The 20,383-nt window shown below is 43.6% G+C and overlaps 1 protein-coding gene across 1 annotated transcript in view; it reads left to right on the forward strand.

The window, feature by feature from the left end:
* The window catches only part of ABCA4 (ATP binding cassette subfamily A member 4), a 138,756-nt gene that overhangs the window by 75,614 nt on the left and 42,759 nt on the right, over positions 1-20,383 (forward strand). Inside the window, exons 17-25 of the mRNA XM_060302615.1 lie at positions 6,895-6,960; positions 9,463-9,552; positions 11,322-11,496; positions 13,191-13,322; positions 14,263-14,402; positions 14,892-15,029; positions 15,972-16,165; positions 17,253-17,337; positions 20,098-20,303. Of these exons, the coding sequence (XP_060158598.1) occupies positions 6,895-6,960; positions 9,463-9,552; positions 11,322-11,496; positions 13,191-13,322; positions 14,263-14,402; positions 14,892-15,029; positions 15,972-16,165; positions 17,253-17,337; positions 20,098-20,303 (1,226 nt within the window). The remainder of the gene's footprint in view (positions 1-6,894; positions 6,961-9,462; positions 9,553-11,321; positions 11,497-13,190; positions 13,323-14,262; positions 14,403-14,891; positions 15,030-15,971; positions 16,166-17,252; positions 17,338-20,097; positions 20,304-20,383) is intronic.

Genomic DNA, 20,383 nt, shown 5'->3' on the forward strand with positions numbered 1-20,383 from the left:
AAAGAAGATGTGGTACGTATATACAGTGGAATAATACTCAGCCATAAAAAAGAAGAAAATAATGCCATTTGCAGTGACATGGATGGACCTAGACCTAGAGATTGTCATACTGAGTGAAATAAGTCAGACAAAGACAAATATCATATGATATTGCTTATATGTGGAATCTTAAAAAAATGGTACAAATGAACTTATTTACAAAACAAAAATAGACTTACAGACATAGAAAACAAACTTATGATACCAGAAGTGATAACAGGGTGGGGTGGGGAGAGAGAAATTAGGAGTTTGAGGTTAACGTATACACAATACTATGTGTAAAATGGATAAACAACAAAGACCTACTGTATAGCACAGGGAAGTATAGTCAGTATCTTATAATAACCTATAATGGAAAAGAATCTAAAAAAGTATATACATATATATATGTGCGTGTGTGTGTGTGTGTATGTATGTATGTACACACACATATATAGCTGAATCACTTTGCTGTTCACCAGAAACTAACTCAACATTCTATATCAACTATACTTCAGTTTTCAAAAAAATCTTATTCTTTCTAAGGTCTTTCAACTTGGACTGTCAGAACCTGCATTTGAAACTTAAGTCCAGGAACTAAAAATCCATCAGTGAATGCTGTTGGCTCGACTTTAGAAACAGATTTAGAATCTGATCCCTTGTCACCAACTCTATACAACCTTCCCAGTCCAAGCCTCCTTCTTCTGTCATCATCTCCTACCAGTCTGTTTTCCACACTGTGTTCAGAGAGATCCTTTCAGAATCTAGGTCAGATGGTGTCAACCCTCTGTTCAAATTCTTCAGAAGATGGCAGTGTAGGGAGATCCTGAACTCATCTCCCCTCATAGACAAGTGAGTCTACAGCTACATATGGAACAATTTCCTCTTTAAAAAAAACCTAAAGTCTAGCTGAGTGATGGCTACACATAGGCAAAGGAGAAGAAAAACACATCAAAGTGGGTAGGAGAGTCTAGGTCACAATCTCACCATAAGCTTGGCACAGTGACCCACAACCAGGAGGGATCTCAGAACCCAAAGCTTCTCCATGAGGAACAAAGTATTCAAACCCCACATCAGGCATCCCAACTTTTAAAACATGCACTTGAGATATGAGCCCCCAAAACATCTAATTTTGAAAACCAACAGGGCTCACATCCTGAGACCCACAAGATGGTAGCAATCTAAGAAATGCCACTTAAAGGGCGTATGTGCTCAGACTCACCTGTCCAGGGCCCAGCTTAGAGGCAGCTGATTGAGTCCAGGCTTAAAGTGAAGGAGACTCACCTATTTATACTAAAGTGTTAGCCTGAGGGGCAGGCATCTAATTTAACACACACATCTGGTAGCCTGCTGGAACACTCTCTGTGGACAAAGACTGGAGGGCACCATCTCTGTGCTCTCCCTTTGCTTGCTCCAGAACACCAGTGTCTCCTGGACAGAAGCCTTTACACATATCTCACGCCCTGATTTTTGTGGCTGCCTCTAAGGAGATACCTCTTCATCTCCTGGCTCTGAAAGCTTGTGTTCCTGGTCACTTGGGACTGTAATAATTGGTGTCACCCAGAAAGGAGCTCATACCCCTATCTGGTGACCTGGTTTTTGTGACTGCTGCCAGGGGACACCTTTATATCTCCTGACTCTGGTGGCCAGTGGGGCTTATGCTAGTGGATCCCACAGGACTGTAATCAATGAAGAAAGAGTTCTTAAACAGCTGTCACCACCAGGGCACAGTAAGAGGCAACAGACTCAGGAGCTAAGTCTTTCTGTGAAGAAGGCCTATTAGCTAATCCTCATGATTGTGTCCTAAGGGATAGGTTTCTAATTAAACATGCATCTCGGGGTTAACTGTAACCCTTTCCAGTCCTCGGAGTGTGGGCACTATCTTTGTGCTCTCCCTTGGCCATGCTCCAGAGTGTCAGTGTCTCCTGGAAGGGATCTTTACATGCATGTGGCACCTGATTTTTGCAGCTGACATCCAGAGGACATCCCTTGATTGCCTGACTCTGAGGCTGGAGTAGCTTGGGTTCTTGGGTTCCATGGACTGTGGCAATCAGAAGGATGGTTCTTGGCAAGCTACCACCCACAGGGCACTGCACAGACAGTGGACTGAGGAATACACACCAATCTTTCTGTGAGGGGCTGCTTTGCTTGTCCTGGATCTTTGGACTGAGGGGAAGGCTTCAGATTTGGCACATATTTAGTGGCCTACAGAGCTGCTCTCAAGGAACGCAGGCTGTGGATGCCATCTTGGCACTCTCACACTGCTCTACTCCAGCTCACCAGTATCTCCCAGAAAGGAGTTTATGCACTTGTCTGGAGCCTGGATTTTTGTGATTGCCACCCAGGGGACACCTCCAGATCATCTGGCTCTGGTGACCAGTGAGACTTAAGTTTGTGGCCCCTTAGGACTGTATACATTTGAATACTTATAAAAGCTGCTGCCCAAGGGTCTGGCTTCCAATCACCTGGCATCTAGGTGCTGCTGTCCTCCCCTTTGAGACACTGACAGGTCTTAGTACATCCTCAACTACCAGGAGCTATTAAAAATATAATAGGTTGCTTGGACAAACACAGAGGTTTGAGGGACAACTAGAGCTGGGGTAGGGCTGAACAAAAAGTTTCATCTCCTACATCAAGCCACTCCTTCAAGACAGGGAGAAGTGATTGTTTCATTTACTGTATAGAAGCCAACACAGAGAGTCAAGCAAAATGAAGAAACAGAGGGATATGTTACAAATGAAAGAACAAGATAAAACTTAAGAAAAAAAACTTAATGAAATGGAGATAAATAATTTACGTGATAGAAGTTCAAAGTAATGGTCATAAAGCTGCTCACCCAAACTGAGGAGGAATAGATGGACAAGGCAAGAACTTCAACGAAGAGATGGAAAATATAAGAAGGTACCAAATAGAAGTCACAGAGCTGAAGAATGCAATAACTAACTGAAAAATACTCTAGAGGGGCTCAACAAAAGACCAGATGAAGCAGAAGAAAGGATAAGTCAACTGAAAGACAAGGCAATGGAACTCACTCAATTGGAGTAGCAAAAAGAAAAAAGAATTTTAAAAATGTGAAGATAGCTTAAAGGACTTACAGGATAATATCAAACAGACCAACACTTACATTATAGGCCTCCCAGAAGGAGAAGAGAGAAAGGGACAGAAATCTTATTTGAAGAAATAATGGCTGAAAACTTCCCTAACTTGGGGAAGGAAATAGTCATTCAGATCCAGGAAGCCCAGAGAGTTCCAAAACAGATGAACCCAAAGAGACCCACACCAAGACACTTTATAATTAAAATGTCAAAGGCTAAAGACAAGGAGAGAATATTAAAAGGAGCAAGAAAAAATCAACTTGTCATGTACAAGGGAGCCCCTGTAAGACCATCAGCGGATTTTTCAGCACGAACTTTGCAGGCTAGAAGGGAGTAGCACAATATATTCAAAGTGCTATAAGAAAACAAAACAAAACAAAAAAACTTCCAGCCAAAAGTCCTCTCTGGCAAAGTTACTATTCAGACTTGAAGGAGAGAGAAAGCATTTTCCACAAGCAAAAGCTAAAGGAGTTCATCATCACTAAACTGGCCTTATAAGAAATGTTAAAGGGACTCCTTTAAGCTGAAAAGGAGGGGTGCTAATTAGTAACATGTGAAAGAATAAATATCACTGGAAAAGTAAATATATAGTAAAGGTAGTAGATTAACTACTTATAAAACTAGTAGGAAGGTTAAAAGACAAAAGTAGTAAAAATAACTGATTACAATAATTTGTTAAGGGATACACAGGGGAAAAGATGTAAAATGTGACATCAAAAACATAAAATGTGGAGGGGAAGGTAAAAATGTTGAGCTTCAGAATGGGATCAACTTAAGTTGTTATCAACTTAAACTGTTACAGGTATAAGTTTTTACATGTAAGCTTCATGGTAACTACAAAAATCTATAATGAGTACATAAAAGAGAAAGAGAAATGAATCTAACTAAGCATACCACTGAAGAAAGTTCTCAAACCACAAAGAGAATAAAAGAAGAAGAAAGGAACAGAGAGGAGCTACAAAAACAGCAAAAACAATTAACAGAATGGCAATAAGCACATTCCTATCAATAATTACTTTAAATGTAAATGACTAAATTCTTCAATCAAAAGACATAGAGTAACTGAATGGATAAAGAAAAACAACAACAAGACCCATTTATATGCTGCCTACAACAGACACAATTTAGATATAAAGACAAACAAAGACTGAAAAGGAAGGGATGGGAAAAAATATTCCTTGGAAATGGAAACCCAAAGTAGCTATTCTTATATCAGACAAATAGACTTCAAAACAAAGACTGTAATAGGAGATGAAGGAAGGCATTACATCATGATAAAGAGGTCAATCCAACAAGAGGGTATAACATTTGTAAATATTTATGCACCCAACATAGAAGCACTAAATATGTAAAGCAAACATTAACAGACCTAAAAGGAGAAATAGACAGAAATATAATAGTAGTGGATTTTAATATCCCACTTACATCAATGGATAGACCATCCAGATGGAAAAGCAATAAAGAAACATTGGCCTTAAACAACATGTTAGACCAGATGGACTTAACAGATACTTACAGAACATTCCATCTAAAAGCAACAGAATAAACATTTTTCTGAAGAGTACATGGAACATTTCTGACATAGGTCATATGTTAGGCCACAAAACAAGTCTTAAGTTTAAGAGGGTTTAAATCGTATTAAGCAGCTTTTCTGATCACAATGGTATGAAACTAGAAATTAATTATACAAAGAAAACTGGAAAATTAATGAACATATGAAGATTAAACAACATGCTAAAATAACCAATGGGTCAAAGAAGAAATCAGATTAATAAAAAAAATACCTTGTGACAAATAAAAAATGGAAATGTTACATACCAAAATTTATGGAATGCAGCAAAAGCAGTTCTAAGAGGGAAGTTCATAGCAATAAATGCCTACCTCAAGAAACAAGAAAAGTCTCAAATAGACAACCTAACTTTACACCTCAAGAAGCTAGAAAAAGAAGAAAAATAGAAGCCCAAAGTAGAAGGAAGGAAGCAACAAAGATTAGAGCAGAAATAAATGAAATGACTAAAAAGACAATAGGAAAGAGCTGGTTCTTTGAAAGGATAAAATTGACAAAACTTTAGTTAAACTCACCAAGAAAAAAAAGAAAGAAGACTCTTCCAGACACAATTTGCGAGGACAACGTTACCCTGACAGCAAAACCAAACACCACAAGAAAAGAAAACTACAGGCCAGTATCCCTGATGAACAAAGATGGAAAAATCCTCAATAAACATTAGAAAATCAGATTCAGTAATACATTAAAAGGATCATAACGCATGATCAAGTGGCATTTAATCCAGGGATACAAGAATGGTTCAATGTCCACATATCAATCAATGTGATAGACCACATTAACAAAACAAAACATAAAAATCATATGATCATCTCAATAGATGCAGAAAAAGCACTTGACAGAATTCAGCATCCATTTATGATAAAGTCTGTCAGCAAAGTGGGTACATAGAGAACATATCTCAACATAATAAAGGCCATGTATGACAGCCCCACAGCTAACATCATACTCAACAGTGAAAAGCTGAAAGCTTTTCCTCTAAGATCAAGAACAAGACAAGGATGCCCACTCGCCATTTCTATTCAGCATAGTATTGGAAGTCCTAGCCACAGCAATCAGACAAAAAAAGAAATAAAAGGCATCCAAATTGGGAAGGAAGTACAACTGTAACATTTGTAGATGACATTATTTTATATGTAGAAAACCCTAAAGACTCCATCAAAGAAACTGTTAGAACTAATTTAAAAATTCAGTAAAATTGCAGAATACAAATTCCACGCACAAAAATCTCTTGCATTTCTTCACACTAATAATGAACTATTATGAATAACAAAAGGCATTCCTATTACTCAGGAAACTCCAATGGTTTTAGGAGCTCTGTGCCAGGAAATGAGGACAAAGACCAAGTATTATTTTGTATTCTACCACACACCTCAACATATCTTGTTTTGACCTTGGGCAGATGCTTCAAACTCAGTGTGCCTTATTTTCCTTATTGACAAGAATCGTAATACTACCTATCCCCTTGTGTTGTTTTGAAGATTAAATTATTTAGCACATAGAAAGCACTTACAGTTATGTCTGACACAGAAAGAGCATTCAACAAATGTTAGTGATTATCATCATTATTGTTATTATCTGGTAACTGTTGAAAAGGGGTATGCTTGGGACTTCACTGGTGGCACAGTGGTTAAGAATCTGCCTGCCAAAGCAAGGGACACGGGTTTGATCCCTGGTCCGGGAATATCCCACATGCTGCAGAGCAACTAAGCCCATGCGCCACAACTACTGAGCCTGCGCTCTAGAGCCCATGCTCTGGAGCAAGAGAAGCCACTGCAATGAGAAGCTTGCGCACCGCAACAAAGAGTAGCCCCTGCTCAATACAACTAGAGGAAGCCCGCACGCAGCAACGAGACCCAACGCAGCCAAAGATAAATAAATAAATTTATATTTTAAAAAATAACAATAAAATAGAATAAGAATATGTGAAAAAAAAAGGGGGTATGCTTAGATTCTTTTTTCTTAGAAAACTAATGTCAGCCAAGATCATCCGTCTTAGTGTTGCCAGTTTCACCCCCAAAACATGACCTTTTGAATTAAAACATATTAGAAGTAGTCGTCTTGGAGGAAGCATGTGGATAGCCACGTAATGCTTACGAGCTATAAATATCTACAGTTACAATCTGAGGTTCGGGTAGATAAATTCTAGATCTTATACAACTGTGGTAAGGTGGAGCTACTTAGGCTTTTTCTCTTTTTTCGCCTATCTATTTTTAGGGGACTATGGAACCCCACTTCCTTGGTACTTCCTTCTACAAGAGTCTTATTGGCAAGGTGGTGAAGGTAAGTTATTTTTAATTTTTTAATAAAATAAAACAAATGTTTGAACTTAGCTCCTTTGGCTCTGCGTGGAATGTGTGTGCATTGTAGCGGTGGCTCTTACGTGAGGTGTGAGATTCCTGATTGGTTAGCTGTCTGCTGAGGGTTCTGCTCCTTGGTGTAGCATCACAGCCTCTGGGAGCCCATATTTTGTGAGTCACTGGGCCAGGGTGATGGCTGAGCATTGATAAACCCTTGAGTCCTGGTCGTGCCCAGTAGATTAAAGTACACTCTTAAAAGAAGGCCAGACCACTTCAGGGTGCAAATAAGTTTTGCAACTTCTCAGTTCAAAGCAAACAGATCCAGAGAATCATAGAGGAATCTTTACATTCATCTTCTGCTGCCTCCCCTCATCTGCTTTTTTATTCCTCTCTACTTTTTCAAATATAAATGAATTTATTTTCCCAAAGGAAGGGCCCATCTGGAGGCTGGGGCAGAGCTGTGATCTTCAAGGCAAATACTCCCAGATTCTCTTAGTATTGGTCTTTCCTCTGGTTGGGAAAGAGGGTTAAAAGGACATTTGCCCGGAGTGCATCCTAGATAAAATTTACCTTTCCTCCTGAATAGGATAGGAGGCCAAAGGAGAGTTCTAGAATTGGGGGGAAACCACAGACTCCTGTGAGGTATGAGGAGGCAGAGAAATTCCAGAGCTGAGAGCTGGGGACTCCCCTGGAGCTAGGAGTTTCTGGAAGCAAAGGAAATGCTTTCCAATCTGTTTGTTCCTCACCTACCTGCTCTTTACTTTGTACTATTGGGCCTGGGCCAGGATTTATCCTTTAAGCACTAAGATAGATGTTTGTTTTCTCTAGGCGATTAGCCTAGGACCTTTGAAAGTTTTGGGGTGGGGGGGTTGCCTTTTTTTTAATGGTTCGAACAAACAGCACTTCAACAGCTCAGTTTGTTTTTTCCATTATGTTGGCTTGTCTGTCTTTCTTGTCTATCTATAAACTTTTAAATTTCCACTGTAATAAAATTATAACCCATCATAAATGGGAATTTTCAACACAGAAGTCTGTTCCTGGAATGTTTCTAATTTCAATGAATATCAGGACTTGTGGGCATTTTTTCCCCTCTATAATCTCAGCAGATACGCTGCCTCTAAAAAAAAAAAAAGAAAAGAGAAATCTTAAGACAAATGTGCTCCTTCAAAAATGAGTCATGCTTTTGCCAACAGAAACCAAATGTTTTTCACCTGTCTCACAGGCTAGACTGAAATAGATTCCTAAATTTCTCTAAAATTAGAAAAGAGGTGAGGTTTTCCACCGAAACCCCTCCTTTCACAGATGAAGACATGGAACCCAAGAGATATCCAGTGTCTTACCCAGTTCCCATTGTTCACTTGGGACAAAATCTGGAACTGGGACATACATTTCCTGGCAAGGAACTCACTCCAGTGACTAGAAGAATATCTCCCCCTGCTATTTTATTATTACACATTAATGCAGTATGATAGCTAGTAAAGAGATCAAAGGAACTGTGGGCAGTAGATTTAAAGTCCTTCAGAAAACAGAAGTACTGGAGGGGGCGGGTCCCTGACCACCAGGCCCATTACTTGCCACTCCACCACACAGCCTGCAAATCTCCAGGCAGCGGTGTGGACAGAGAGGCCCTGGTGGGCTGCAGCATTGAAAAGTCCACCCTGCTCATGTATGTGCCCTTGAGGCCAGAGCCTTTAGATGCTTGGCGACAATGGTTTCCTCCTGCCCCTGCTTTCTTCTCTGGCTGGCTTGCTTTTCTGCTTCTCTTCCGCTTTCAGGATGTCCTGATATCCTTTTAAACCAAATGCCAAGTTTACAAAAAGTGCCTCTTTGGGGGTGTGGGGGGAGGTAGGTGTATGTGTGAGTGTGAGAACGTTTGTGTGTTTACACCGCAATTCACAATTTGTGCAAGCCTGTACGTCAACCAGACTCAACTCTGGTATTAATCTCCAAATACATGAATGCCCATAAAAGTAGATTCCTCAGGTAAACGATGTCTCGGTCTGGCTGCCCATCATATCAGCTTGAATGGACTTTTACTCAAGGTTCATCATGACTTTGACATGTTTTGGATTGGAGTGAAAAATACTGTTAACGAGCTAAAGAAAATTAACCCATTTCAAAGTTAATTTTTTGTTAATTTTTTTTTTTTTAATCACAATATCTGACATTGTGGGCTCCTCCTGGCATTTTAAGAGGATGTGTGAAACTCCTGTTACAAAACTCCCTCTGGGCTCAGCAAAGGTTGCCAAATCAGCCAGCTGGGAGGCCCTTCCAGCCACTGCCGGAACTTCACAGTCCCGCAGGTCAGAGGTTGGCAAAGCCTTGCTCGGGGCTTGTCCTGGGAATGCCAACTTGGCCTTCTGAGGGAGCTGTGTTTTCCAGCTATGGTAGGAAACTCTGCTCCGCCTTCTTTTCCCCTCCTTTCCTGCCTTTCCTGATTCTCATGTCTCACCAGGAGAGTAACAGTGGCTTCTGGTTGGTGCAGGGTGTTCAACCAGAGAAGAAAGGGCCTTGGAAAAGACGGAACCCGTAACAGAGGAAATGGAGGACCCAGAACACCCAGAAGGAATAAATGGTAAAAACCTCAATAAAGAATGCAGAACAGAGGCAAGGAAAAGGCTCAGAACACTGCACAGAGCCAGAGTAAAACACCTCGTGACTGGGGTGAAATGGAACCCAGGAAACTGACTGTCTCTGTTGACAAGGGTTAAACCTAATACCTTCTCAAGGGTCCAGCTGCACATGTGCGGAATGAATGGTCCAGCCAGACATGAACGCATATTTCCTGGAGAAAGCAAATCCAAAGTATGTGGTGTGTTTGTGCCCTTGTTAGGCAAACCCCAAGTGAATTGCACAAATGTGCTGACTTCCGAGGATTTAGCAAGAACAATAACTTGGGTCACTAGGTCTTAAAGCGGATATGAGCTATAAGGAAAGACAAAAATAAATGCTCCTGTGCACAGGGGGAAAGAGTCTAAAGGAGCTGACTACATTTCATTCGTGGTTTACAAATCTAGAAGTCCATTCATTCAAGCCATCAAAAGCCTTTCCTGACCGTGGAAGTTACCTAATAATTCCTCAACCCATGGACTAAGTTTGCAAGTGTTCCCCTGGCCTTTGCCTCCCTTACCTTCCCTCTTGAACCAGTTCTGTACTTCCCCCCGCACCATGTTCTCTATTCTTTAAGCATATGAATTTCTCTGTGGATACTAAATGCTCTTGCTATCCTCACCCTGGGTTTAGAGAGGCAGCATGGTCTCTGGACTTCACCTGATGTTGCATGAGAGGGTCCAGCCTCCATGCCTCTGGTCCATCCCAGGTGCCATTTCGCAAAGCTGAGGTCAGAGACCTGTGGCTCCTGTGGTTTCCAGTCAGCAGAACTTGTGGGAAGACCCTTCTCCCAGAGTGTAATTCCAAGACCAAAATCAGGGGGTTGGGGGCTGGTCCCACCTCAGTTTAAGGCGAGACCAGGAGGCACAGAGAAAAGAAGCAACGGGATTTTTTTTTTTTTTTTTTTTGGCAGGGGAATAAGTGCTCAGAACTACAATATTAAGATGACAAATTAAGTGACGCTGTATAGAGTGAACTAAAGCAGGGAGAGACTGGAGGACAGGCAGAAGTGAACACCAAGTGGACCTCACACCGTAGGGGGGTGTGGAAGTCGAAAAGTGGAGGGACAGAGTTAGAGGGAAAGGAGTGAAGAGTGGACTGTCCCACCCTAACTGGAGAAACTCTGGAGTTCTGAGGAGCAAGAATTCAGTTTCAGTCAGAGTTGGCTCAAAGATGTGAGCCAAGGTGACCAGGAGAACGGCAGCTCCAAGAATGAACACAGGACAGTCTGAAGGAAAATGTTGTTTGGGGAAGAAAATGAGGAGCCTGAGCTGTTACAAGAAACCCATGAGGAAATGCCCAGCAGACTATCCGAAATGAGGACCTGGGATTGAAGGCTGAGCTTAGGGCTAACTCTCCATACAGACAGTGTGTGCAGTCTGGGTTTGAATCCCAGCTCTGCCACTCATAAGCCACGTGACCTTGATTGGACTCTTGATGTCTCTTGTGTCTTAGGTGTCCTCAGTAATAGAAATGGGCACAGCAATATCTATTCCCCTAGGGCTGTAGTAAGGGTGAAATGAGGAAATCCATGTAAGGCACTTGAAATAATGCCTGGCACAGAGTAACCTTTCAATAAATGTTGGCCACTATTATTACCATTATTAGTCTGTAGTCATCCTTACAAAGGTCATAGCTAAAGCCATGGGGGCAGAAGACAATAGTCTGAAGAAAGAACCTTGGGAAATGTGTACACTAAGGCATTGTTACATCATGTTCATTTTTTCCAACAAGACTGCTTCTTTGAACGTGAGCTCCCAGGCTTGGTTCCCGGGGTGTGTGTGAAGAATCTGGTAAAGATTTTTGAGCACCATGGCAGGCCAGCTGTGGACCGTCTTAACATTACCTTCTATGAAAACCAGATCACCGCGTTTCTCGGTCACAATGGAGCAGGGAAAACCACGACCTTGTGAGTCTCTAATTTTCTGGCTCTCTTCTTCCTCTTTTAGCTTCAGTCTATTCTTGCCCATTGAGTTTTAGTGACAAAAATGTGCCAATATTTGTGTCCCAGGAAGGTGTTAAGTACAATGCAGTTTTCAAAGCTTATTCTCATATATTGTTTTATTTGATCCTCACGTGAAATTGGAGACAGAGGTGGAGTAGTAAGTTTATTGCCCCCTTTGTGCCAGGGAAGTGGACATCCAGAGAGCTGAAGTGACTTTCCCAAGGTCACCAAGTTGTAATGGTTCCCTGGGGGCAAGAGCCTGGTCCTCCCAAAATTGTCTCTTGTCTTTGATGCTGCGAGCCGGCCTCCCTACCCCCAGCCTCCCCAGCGTTGCCGTCATGATGGTGGTGATAAAGTCGTGGCCACCACCATCACATGCCCTCTGTCTGTAGAGCGCTATTTACTTTCAGAGAGCATCCCTTTTCCTACCTATGAGGCTTGGTGGTAGTTCTGGAGAAAGTTAAAAGGGGCTGTGGGGTAACTGCCTGGCAACTGAAAACTAAGTTCAGGGAAGATGAAGGCTCTGCATGGACTCCTCAGGTCAGGAAGCTCCCCTCACTTTTCTAAGGGCCCTGAGTGTCATCTGCTGCGAAGGAAAACGGGGCCAGCTAAGGTTTCCCGAGGAGCAGCAGGGCAGGGAACCCATATGAACGCAGTTGTCAGGTCCTTTGGCTTCTTAGAGAGCCCCAGGAAGGAACAGCTGTGTACACCCTGCATTGGAATGTTCTCTGAGGGCGGTTCAGTGTGAATGGAATGTGGGGCTGGTGCCATTATACTTGGTTCTGTTTCCCTCTAGTGGTCGATCAACAGGCCAGTTCAGAGAGCCTGAGATTGTATCTGGCTCAGGGACAGAGCTGGGAGGGTTAGCTGATTTCTCTCCTTGTTAACTAATATGGTCAGAGAGCCCCAAGCCCTGTTCAGGACCCCAAAGGCAAACACATTACTTCATGAATGTGAAATGCAATGTCCCCTGGTGGCCAGAACACAACGTTCAATAAAAGTAATATAATATTTTTGAGTCTTCCTTTATTCTGGCATTGTTCTAAGTGCTTTACAGGTATTAACTATATTTAATCCTCCCAAAAAAACCCCATGAGGTGGGCGTCGTCATTTCCCATTTTACAAAATAAATCAACATTACTACTGGGCTTTTTATTATTTTGGATCCAAAATTATTGTGGTGATAATTCCCAGGCCTGGGTTCAATCAGTTAATCAACAAATACACGTTGAACGCTTCGGCTTCTCAATAAGACCTTGCCTTTCGTAATGGTGACATCAGGCAAAACTTGGACCCATGGGCTGGATACCTTTAACTGAGCCCCCTACAGCGCCAGGAGCTGTGATGGCTGAGTTGGGGAGGGATCTCCGGCTGCAAGTGAGCATTCTACAGCTGGGAATCAGTGTACACCCATCAGTGCTTGCCTGAAAGAACTAGGAAATAAGTGAAGCAGAGAAGGAAGGCGGATGTGCTCATCCTCCTAGGGGCCTGGACGTACACACTGGTGCTAAGCCCCGTACAGGAAACTGTTGCTTCCTGCAGCTGATGATGGTTGGGGTTTAACTGAGGGTCAGAATCACCGACCCTGGGGTGGAGGCTGCTATCCCAAGGCCTTCCTAAAGGCCAGCCTTTCAACCACTGACTCCTGCGTTTGGCAGGTCCATCCTGACGGGTCTGTTGCCACCGACATCCGGGACTGTGCTCATTAGGGGAAAGGACATTGAAACCAGCCTGGATGCTATCCGGCAGAGCCTTGGCATGTGTCCACAGCACAACATCCTGTTCCACCAGTAAGTAGAACAGGAACTGAGACCCTCCCCATGCCCTAACCTCACCTTGCCCTCCAACAACACGTTCTCTAGAGCGCAGCCGAGGGATGCCAGCTCTGGAGGCAGGAGGCAGTACTCTGCTTTGGCTTCCCCCACCTTCGGGGTCCTTTGTCCTGCTTGCAACGAGACATGCATGTGACTGTGCCTCTGGCACTCAGAGCTGAGCTCTTCCTGCTCAGAAGAGTGGTGCTGCCTTCTCTCTGTCAGGGGGGCTGGTCCCGGGGCCCCTTGCTCAGTACTTGCCCAGAAGTCTGGTCCCTTTCAGGGACCAGAGAGGAGACCATCGCTCCTTTTTTCCTCTTCAGCCAGGCATTAAAAACTGACTTTTGAGGAAGCTTTTCAGTTGCTTTTTTCCCAAACTTTTATTTCTTATCTAAAAAGTTATATACAGTCATTGAAGGAAAGAAGGAGGGAAGACGGGAAGGAAGGAAATATAGATTAAAACAAAAAATAAAAGTCACCTGTAATTTCACCAGCCATAGAAAACCACTGTTAACACCTTGATATATAATTTTTCTCTTATACATGTATAGATATACATATATACTTTAAAATTATAAAGGAGAATAAAACTCTGCATACCATTTTGTAACCTGTTTTTTTAAATGTGATTGCTTTTTTAAACCTAAGATATCATGAACATCTTTTCGTGCTATTACATATTCTTCTATGCAATAAGTTTTAATGTGTACATACTATTCCGTTGTATAATGTGCTATTTCAGCTGTCTTAGATATTTTGGCAGGGTTGGTATTTTGTTTCATTTTCTATTATAAACAACACCATGATGAACATCGTGATTGCTAAATCTTTGTGCTCATCTTTAATTATTTCTATGAGGTAAATTGCTAGAAGTGGAATTGCTGAGCACATTGCCTTTCTCATTGCCCCGTCCCTATAGTCTCACAGTGGCTGAACACATCCTATTCTACGCGCAGCTGAAAGGGAGGTCCTGGGAGGAGGCCCAGCTGGAGATGGAAGCCATGCTGGAGGACACAGGCCTCCACCACAAGAGGAACGAAGAAGCGCAGGATCTCTCAGGTGCTTGGTGTTGGGAAAAGACAGCGCTTCAGATGGCATATCCATGGTTTCCCAGCGCACAGGGCCTTGTGCATCTGCCTGTGTGCATGTGTGTGTATGTGTGTATATTCTTAGGCCTATAACAGGAGAGCTCCTAAGGGTTGGAACATTCTATAAAGTTATTCTGACCATCTAAGACCAACCCACCTCTGGATTATTTCCCACATGAAGCACTATCTTGCAGCAGCCTGGGCTGTATTTGCTCTGATGTTTATGTGTTTGAACTCAAAGGTGAGAACAGTCTTCAAATGGTCTGACCCTAGGAGGCAGGGATTTTCTTTCCTGCATTACGAGGCCTGTGCCACTGGAGTTTTGAACACTGTGTGAATATCTCAGGAGGCAGCATCGAGCTGCTGCTGGATCTAAGGTGCCCTCCTTATGAGGTCAGCCCTGGGCCCTTCTCTTCCAATTGTCCACAGCTCCCGTGACCCTGCCGCCTTGTACCTCTAGGTGGCATGCAGAGGAAGCTGTCCGTTGCCATTGCCTTCGTGGGAGATGCCAAGGTGGTGGTTCTGGATGAGCCCACCTCTGGGGTGGATCCCTACTCGAGGCGCTCCATCTGGGACCTGCTCCTGAAATACCGCTCAGGTAATGGCCACTGTGCATCGCCGGTGCTCTCACTGAGGCTTTATGGGTGCTCTCCACTCTCTCACACCTAGGATTTTGTAAGGGCCACAGCTGTACTCAGACGGGGCTTTATCACTGGCTTGGGGGAGTCTATAAGTTCTAGATGAAGCCTCCTGAGATATTTTGCACAAGTACAAGCAGGGAGTTACTGATGAAGCAGCCTACTTCCCAAAATGCTCTAGAAAGTTCTCTCGACCTGCAGCCCTTCTGTCTGAAACAATGGGAGCAGCTCTAGTGAAATTCCCCCTTGGAAACCAGGTGTGAGGGCAGTGAGCCTGTGTTCAGTGCTGCAGAGGACTGCTGCAGATGGAGATGTCTCAAAGTGTGACATTTCCTCCTCTGTCGTGGCACGTGCAACCAGAGGTACAGATGCAGAAGAGACAGCAAGCAGAGCTAGTGTCCGTAAAAGTGGTGGTGTGGTTCAATCCCGCGGTCGATTTGCCTTCCTGGAATCCTCATTACCATTTTCTTTCAATGACATCTCCAGCTAGTATCAAAGAGAGTGTGTGTGTGTGTGTGTGTGTGTGTGTGTGTGTGTGTGTGTGTTCTTTGCAAAGATGATAAATGCAGTGCTTAATGACCCAGAGAATACACATATAGAACTCAGAAGATGCTGACTGACTATAATAACCATGTCCCATATATGGTGATTTATTTGCATCAGGTCCTATGTCTGATGAAGAAATAATCCGTGAAACAGTGCTTTACAATATGCAGGATGCTAAAAACGTTAGCTGTTTTCGTTTTTATTCTAATATTCTAGACTTTATTGCAGAAAACTTGTTTTTATTTATTAACTCCCAGTTTTTGCAACCCATATAATGGGAAGCTTGCCATACATCCTCTCCCATCCACACCTGGCCCAGGCCTGCCTGGTGATTCCCCTGACCCCTGCCCTTGCAGGCAGAACCATCATCATGTCCACTCACCACATGGACGAGGCCGACATCCTCGGGGACCGCATCGCCATCATAGCCCGGGGACGACTCTACTGCTCCGGCACACCGCTCTTCCTAAAGAACTGCTTTGGCACAGGCTTCTACTTAACCTTGGTGCGCAAGATGAAGACCATCCAGGGCCAAGGAGGAGGCTGTAAGGTTTGTGTCTGTCCAGGGAAAGAGCCTGTCCTGGGTGAGAAGGAACGCACAGTGTGGTGCTGTCCTTCTGGACTTCTACCTAAATCAGACTCCAGCCAGCAGAACTGACCTCTTTGTTTCTGGAACCATTTGTAGATTTTGATAAAAGGGCGTTTTGAACTCTCCTGCAGAGATGCTTTACCCCAAATAAAACAACTAGTTTTAAACGACCTCTGATTATTATAGGCCAGAATCCTAAACTGCACACGTGGTTTGGTGCAACATAGAAGGGAGTGACTTATTCTGCGAGGTTACACTAATTAAAGGACAGTAGTTGTTTAAGTTCCTTTTTTCATTCCAACATTTATGTTCCCTAATTAAACCCAAATTTCATTGGTAAATGAAAGCTAAGAAAAAGATTTCCTGATAACTATAACCTGAAAATGGTGAAGTGAAAAAATACCAACCAGCAGAGACCAACTCAGCATGTTAGGAGCCCCAGGTTCAGGTCTGGGCTGCAAGGTGAACAAACTGTGTCATCCTAGGGAAATTCCTTAATTCCTCATTGTTGTGGGGTATTTTCCACATAGAAAATGAAACTGATAATTGCCTCTCTGCTTCTTGGGGATGTGGTGAAGATAAGTGAGATAAAGTATTATAAATGTGCTTTGGGCTCATTGAGAAAGGCATTGCTCACATTCAAGTTGTTTTGTCATGCTTATTTTATTGTAGCATTATTTATGCCTCTGGCCCCTGTAGTTTAAGCGTCTGGCTGCTTCTGGGTTTTCCAGTCCTGGATAGACTTCCACAGCCCAGCATGCATCCCTGGGGAGGGAAAAGCAGAATGTCTTGCACGGGCCAACCTATAGCTTTCACATAAGTAATGACAAGCCAAAGGGGTCCTTCAAGGTTCTCTCTGTGCCTGATTCACACACTCTGCGGAACAAAATCAAACAGCCACAGCTTCAAAATGTTCAGATGAAGTGATAGATTAAAACAGTGAAGAAAAATGTGCTGACTACACTTGGCGTGAGAAACAAAGCATGGTGGTGACTTCAACGAGCATCAGGGAGATGCTGTAGAAGTGACTGACGTCCATCTGTTGTAGGGGACCTGCAGCTGTGCGTCTAAGGGTTTCTCCATCAGGTGTCCATCCTGCGTCGATGAGATAACTCCAGAACAAGTCTTGGACGGTAAGGACTCAGGCAGACTGTACCTCAGTTCTTGTCTGGCGATCATCTCTGGGTATTGTTGGGTGTGTCCGGCTGTCGTGCATTTCAGTGGGAGCAAATAGAACACTCTGTGTGTTTCTCAAGCCCACAGTCATGCAATTGCTCATCTTCTTCTTTGAGTTTTTTCTCCTCCTCCGTTCCCAGAGGGATGTTAAAGTCATGGACCTAAGGGCCCTCTCCTTTTAATGACGAATCCAGTCTTTGTTCACTCCTTGCCCTTGTCCATAGTAAGCCTCTACTCCTGGAGTCCTCCTGCCTGGCTCCAAGCCACATTCCTCAGTGTCTGGAGAAGAGGGGTTCTAAAGGTGCCAGCTGGAGCCCTACAGTGGAGCCACGGCGATGCACAGCCCTCATCGTGCACTTTTCCAGAGAGTCAGTTTGCACGGTGTAGATGCCAAATCTGAGGAATATTGCACATCCCTGTTACACGCCCAGCTTTCCTCTCAGTTTCCAAGTTTTCCAGTGGTTCTTGCTTGGATTAGAGTGTGTCAGACCTCATAAGGGGTGCCTCCACTCCAGGAAGATGCCAAAGAGAGGCTCTCGCTGTGGAAGCACTCATCGTGCAGGACCTGACCTCCTGCCCTAGAATGCTTGTCAGCAGTTCTTTCCACTCTCCTTGAGTGCTTGCCTCTCATCCTTTCCCCGGGGCGTCTTCACAATTTGAATACCACACTTCCCATATTCCTAAGTACGAGCAAAACTAAACCTATGTACTGATCCAAGTTAATGAAGGAGGAAAATAGCTGCTTATCAAAGAAAAGACAAAGTTTCCTACTTAGCACAAATATTTTTCTAACTAAAATCTGGTGAAACAAGAAAACGAGACAATATTTATGCACCACGCTTAAAAGCTGAGGCAAAATGCCCAGAGGTGCATCATATTTACTCTCCCACCCTCTCTTTGCACTGACAGAACCTGTGGTGAACGTGAACACATCTTTTTAGAACATTTCTGTGTCTTTTTCCTAGTCTGCCTTGCCATGGGCCCCTCCCTGCTTTCTGAATAATTTTTTTTTAAAAGAATACATTTAATTACTGTGTGTGCCAAAGTTAAGGTGGAAACAGAGCCTGCTGGCTGAGGTGAATTTTTTAAATATTACTTTATTTCTAAATAAAAGTTTATTTTCTTTGAATAGAAGAGAGATGCTGTGAAGGGTGGGAAGCACAGTAAGTAGTTATACCCGAAATAAGAGAAGGAAGATCGTTTCAATCCCCATTAGCTCCTTGGAAGGCTTTTCACACACACACACCCACATACCACACACACTCGGCAGACCTCCCTGCCAGACGCTGAAAGCCCTGCTGCCCTGAAGGACTGCTGCTGGAAAGGCTGACACACACGTCTAAGACACAATTCCTGGGAATCCAGCAGCTTCAGGTTCGATTTCCTTCCTAAGAGAACAATGAACGTGACCCCTAGAGAGCTGTTAGGGCAGAGCTGCTTCCTCCCGTGAGGAGCCCTCCGGCCCCAGCATGAAGTCATCTCAGAGCTGAAGACAATTGAGTCTAATTTGCATATTTGACTTAAAACAAGCCTTCCAGTCCAGCTAGGCAGAAGGATTTGGGTTGAAAGCTGTGAAATCCCTCCACATGAGTCATTTCTAAAACAAAGAAGGAAAAGAACTCATTGGGTGATCCTGACTCTGAGAGGATGGCTTGCAGAAACACACAAGACCTGGGCTGTGAGTCCCCAGAATCCCTTCCCCTTTGACGTGCCTCTCAAGACAGTGTGCTAGGAAATTGTCTCTTTAAATGCATGCTTTAAATTTTTTAATTAGATTTTTAATTTTAAAGTAACACATGCTCATGCATAAAATTCAATTCTGATGGTATGAGTGTATCAGGTGAATACTTGATACTGGACACTTCCCCACACCCCATGCTGTGCTTCCTGTACTCCATCCCATGGTCCATTTCCACAGCTTCTCAACCCCCTTCTGCATTTCCTGTGAGGTGGGGATTAAGGGTTTTGTTTGTTTGTTTGTTTGAGGAGGCAGATGCAATCCCAGGGGAAATGGTGCAGGCCTCCCAAAAGTTAGACCAGGCCTGGGTGTGTGATTTAGGAAGGGGAGTTCTCACCCAGCTTGGTCACCAAGGCCGAGTGTGCATATTGGGCAAGTCCCCTATACCTTGGGCCAGACCAAGAAATGAAAGCAATTTTGACTCTCTCAGGCTTGTGGTGATTAAGAACGAACAACGTTGATGACAAGAGCTTTCTTACTTGAGATGATGTTCGTGGTAACAATAGCAGCTAACACTCATCTATGGACCGGGCACATCATTCTCAGTGTTCAATGCATATTAACGCATCCAAGCCTCACAAATCACAATGAAGTGGGTGCCATTATTTTCCCCTTTACGCAGATGAAGAAACAAGGGTATGACTTGCCTAACGTTGCATAGCTTGTAAAGAACAGAACATTTGATTGAACAAAGGAGAAAACTGGCACAGGAGTGTTACATGAGCTCCCCAAGGTTACACAGCTAGTTGGGGGGTGGGCTGTTGGCTTCCATCTCCATCTCCCTTTCAGTGCTCATCACAGGGCCAGCTAAGCTATAAACAGACATGACGGAGCGCTATTCCTCTGCAAGAATCACTACCGAGAAAGGAAATGCCCTTTTCTCAAATGAGAGGCAGAAGAAAGTAGGGGACCTGGGCAAGTTCACAGTCTTCCAGGTTCTGGAAAGCAGAGTTGATGTCAGCCTTTCTTCTTGTCTTAGGGGATGTGAATGAGCTGATGGATATGGTTTGCCACCATGTTCCGGAGGCGAAGCTGGTGGAATGTGTTGGTCAAGAGCTCATCTTCCTTCTTCCAAATAAGAATTTCAAGCAGAGGGCATACGCCAGCCTTTTCAGAGAGCTGGAGGAGACCCTGGGTGACCTGGGGCTCAGCAGTTTTGGAATTTCTGACACTCCCCTGGAAGAGGTAAGGCAGAGATTCCAGGTGGTTGCTGTCAGGTACCAGAAGAGGTGGTTCTTTGCCAAAGTCTAACACAAAAGTCTAGA

This window comes from Globicephala melas, chromosome 1, assembly GCF_963455315.2.
Source record: "Globicephala melas chromosome 1, mGloMel1.2, whole genome shotgun sequence".
NCBI lineage: Eukaryota > Metazoa > Chordata > Mammalia > Artiodactyla > Delphinidae > Globicephala > Globicephala melas.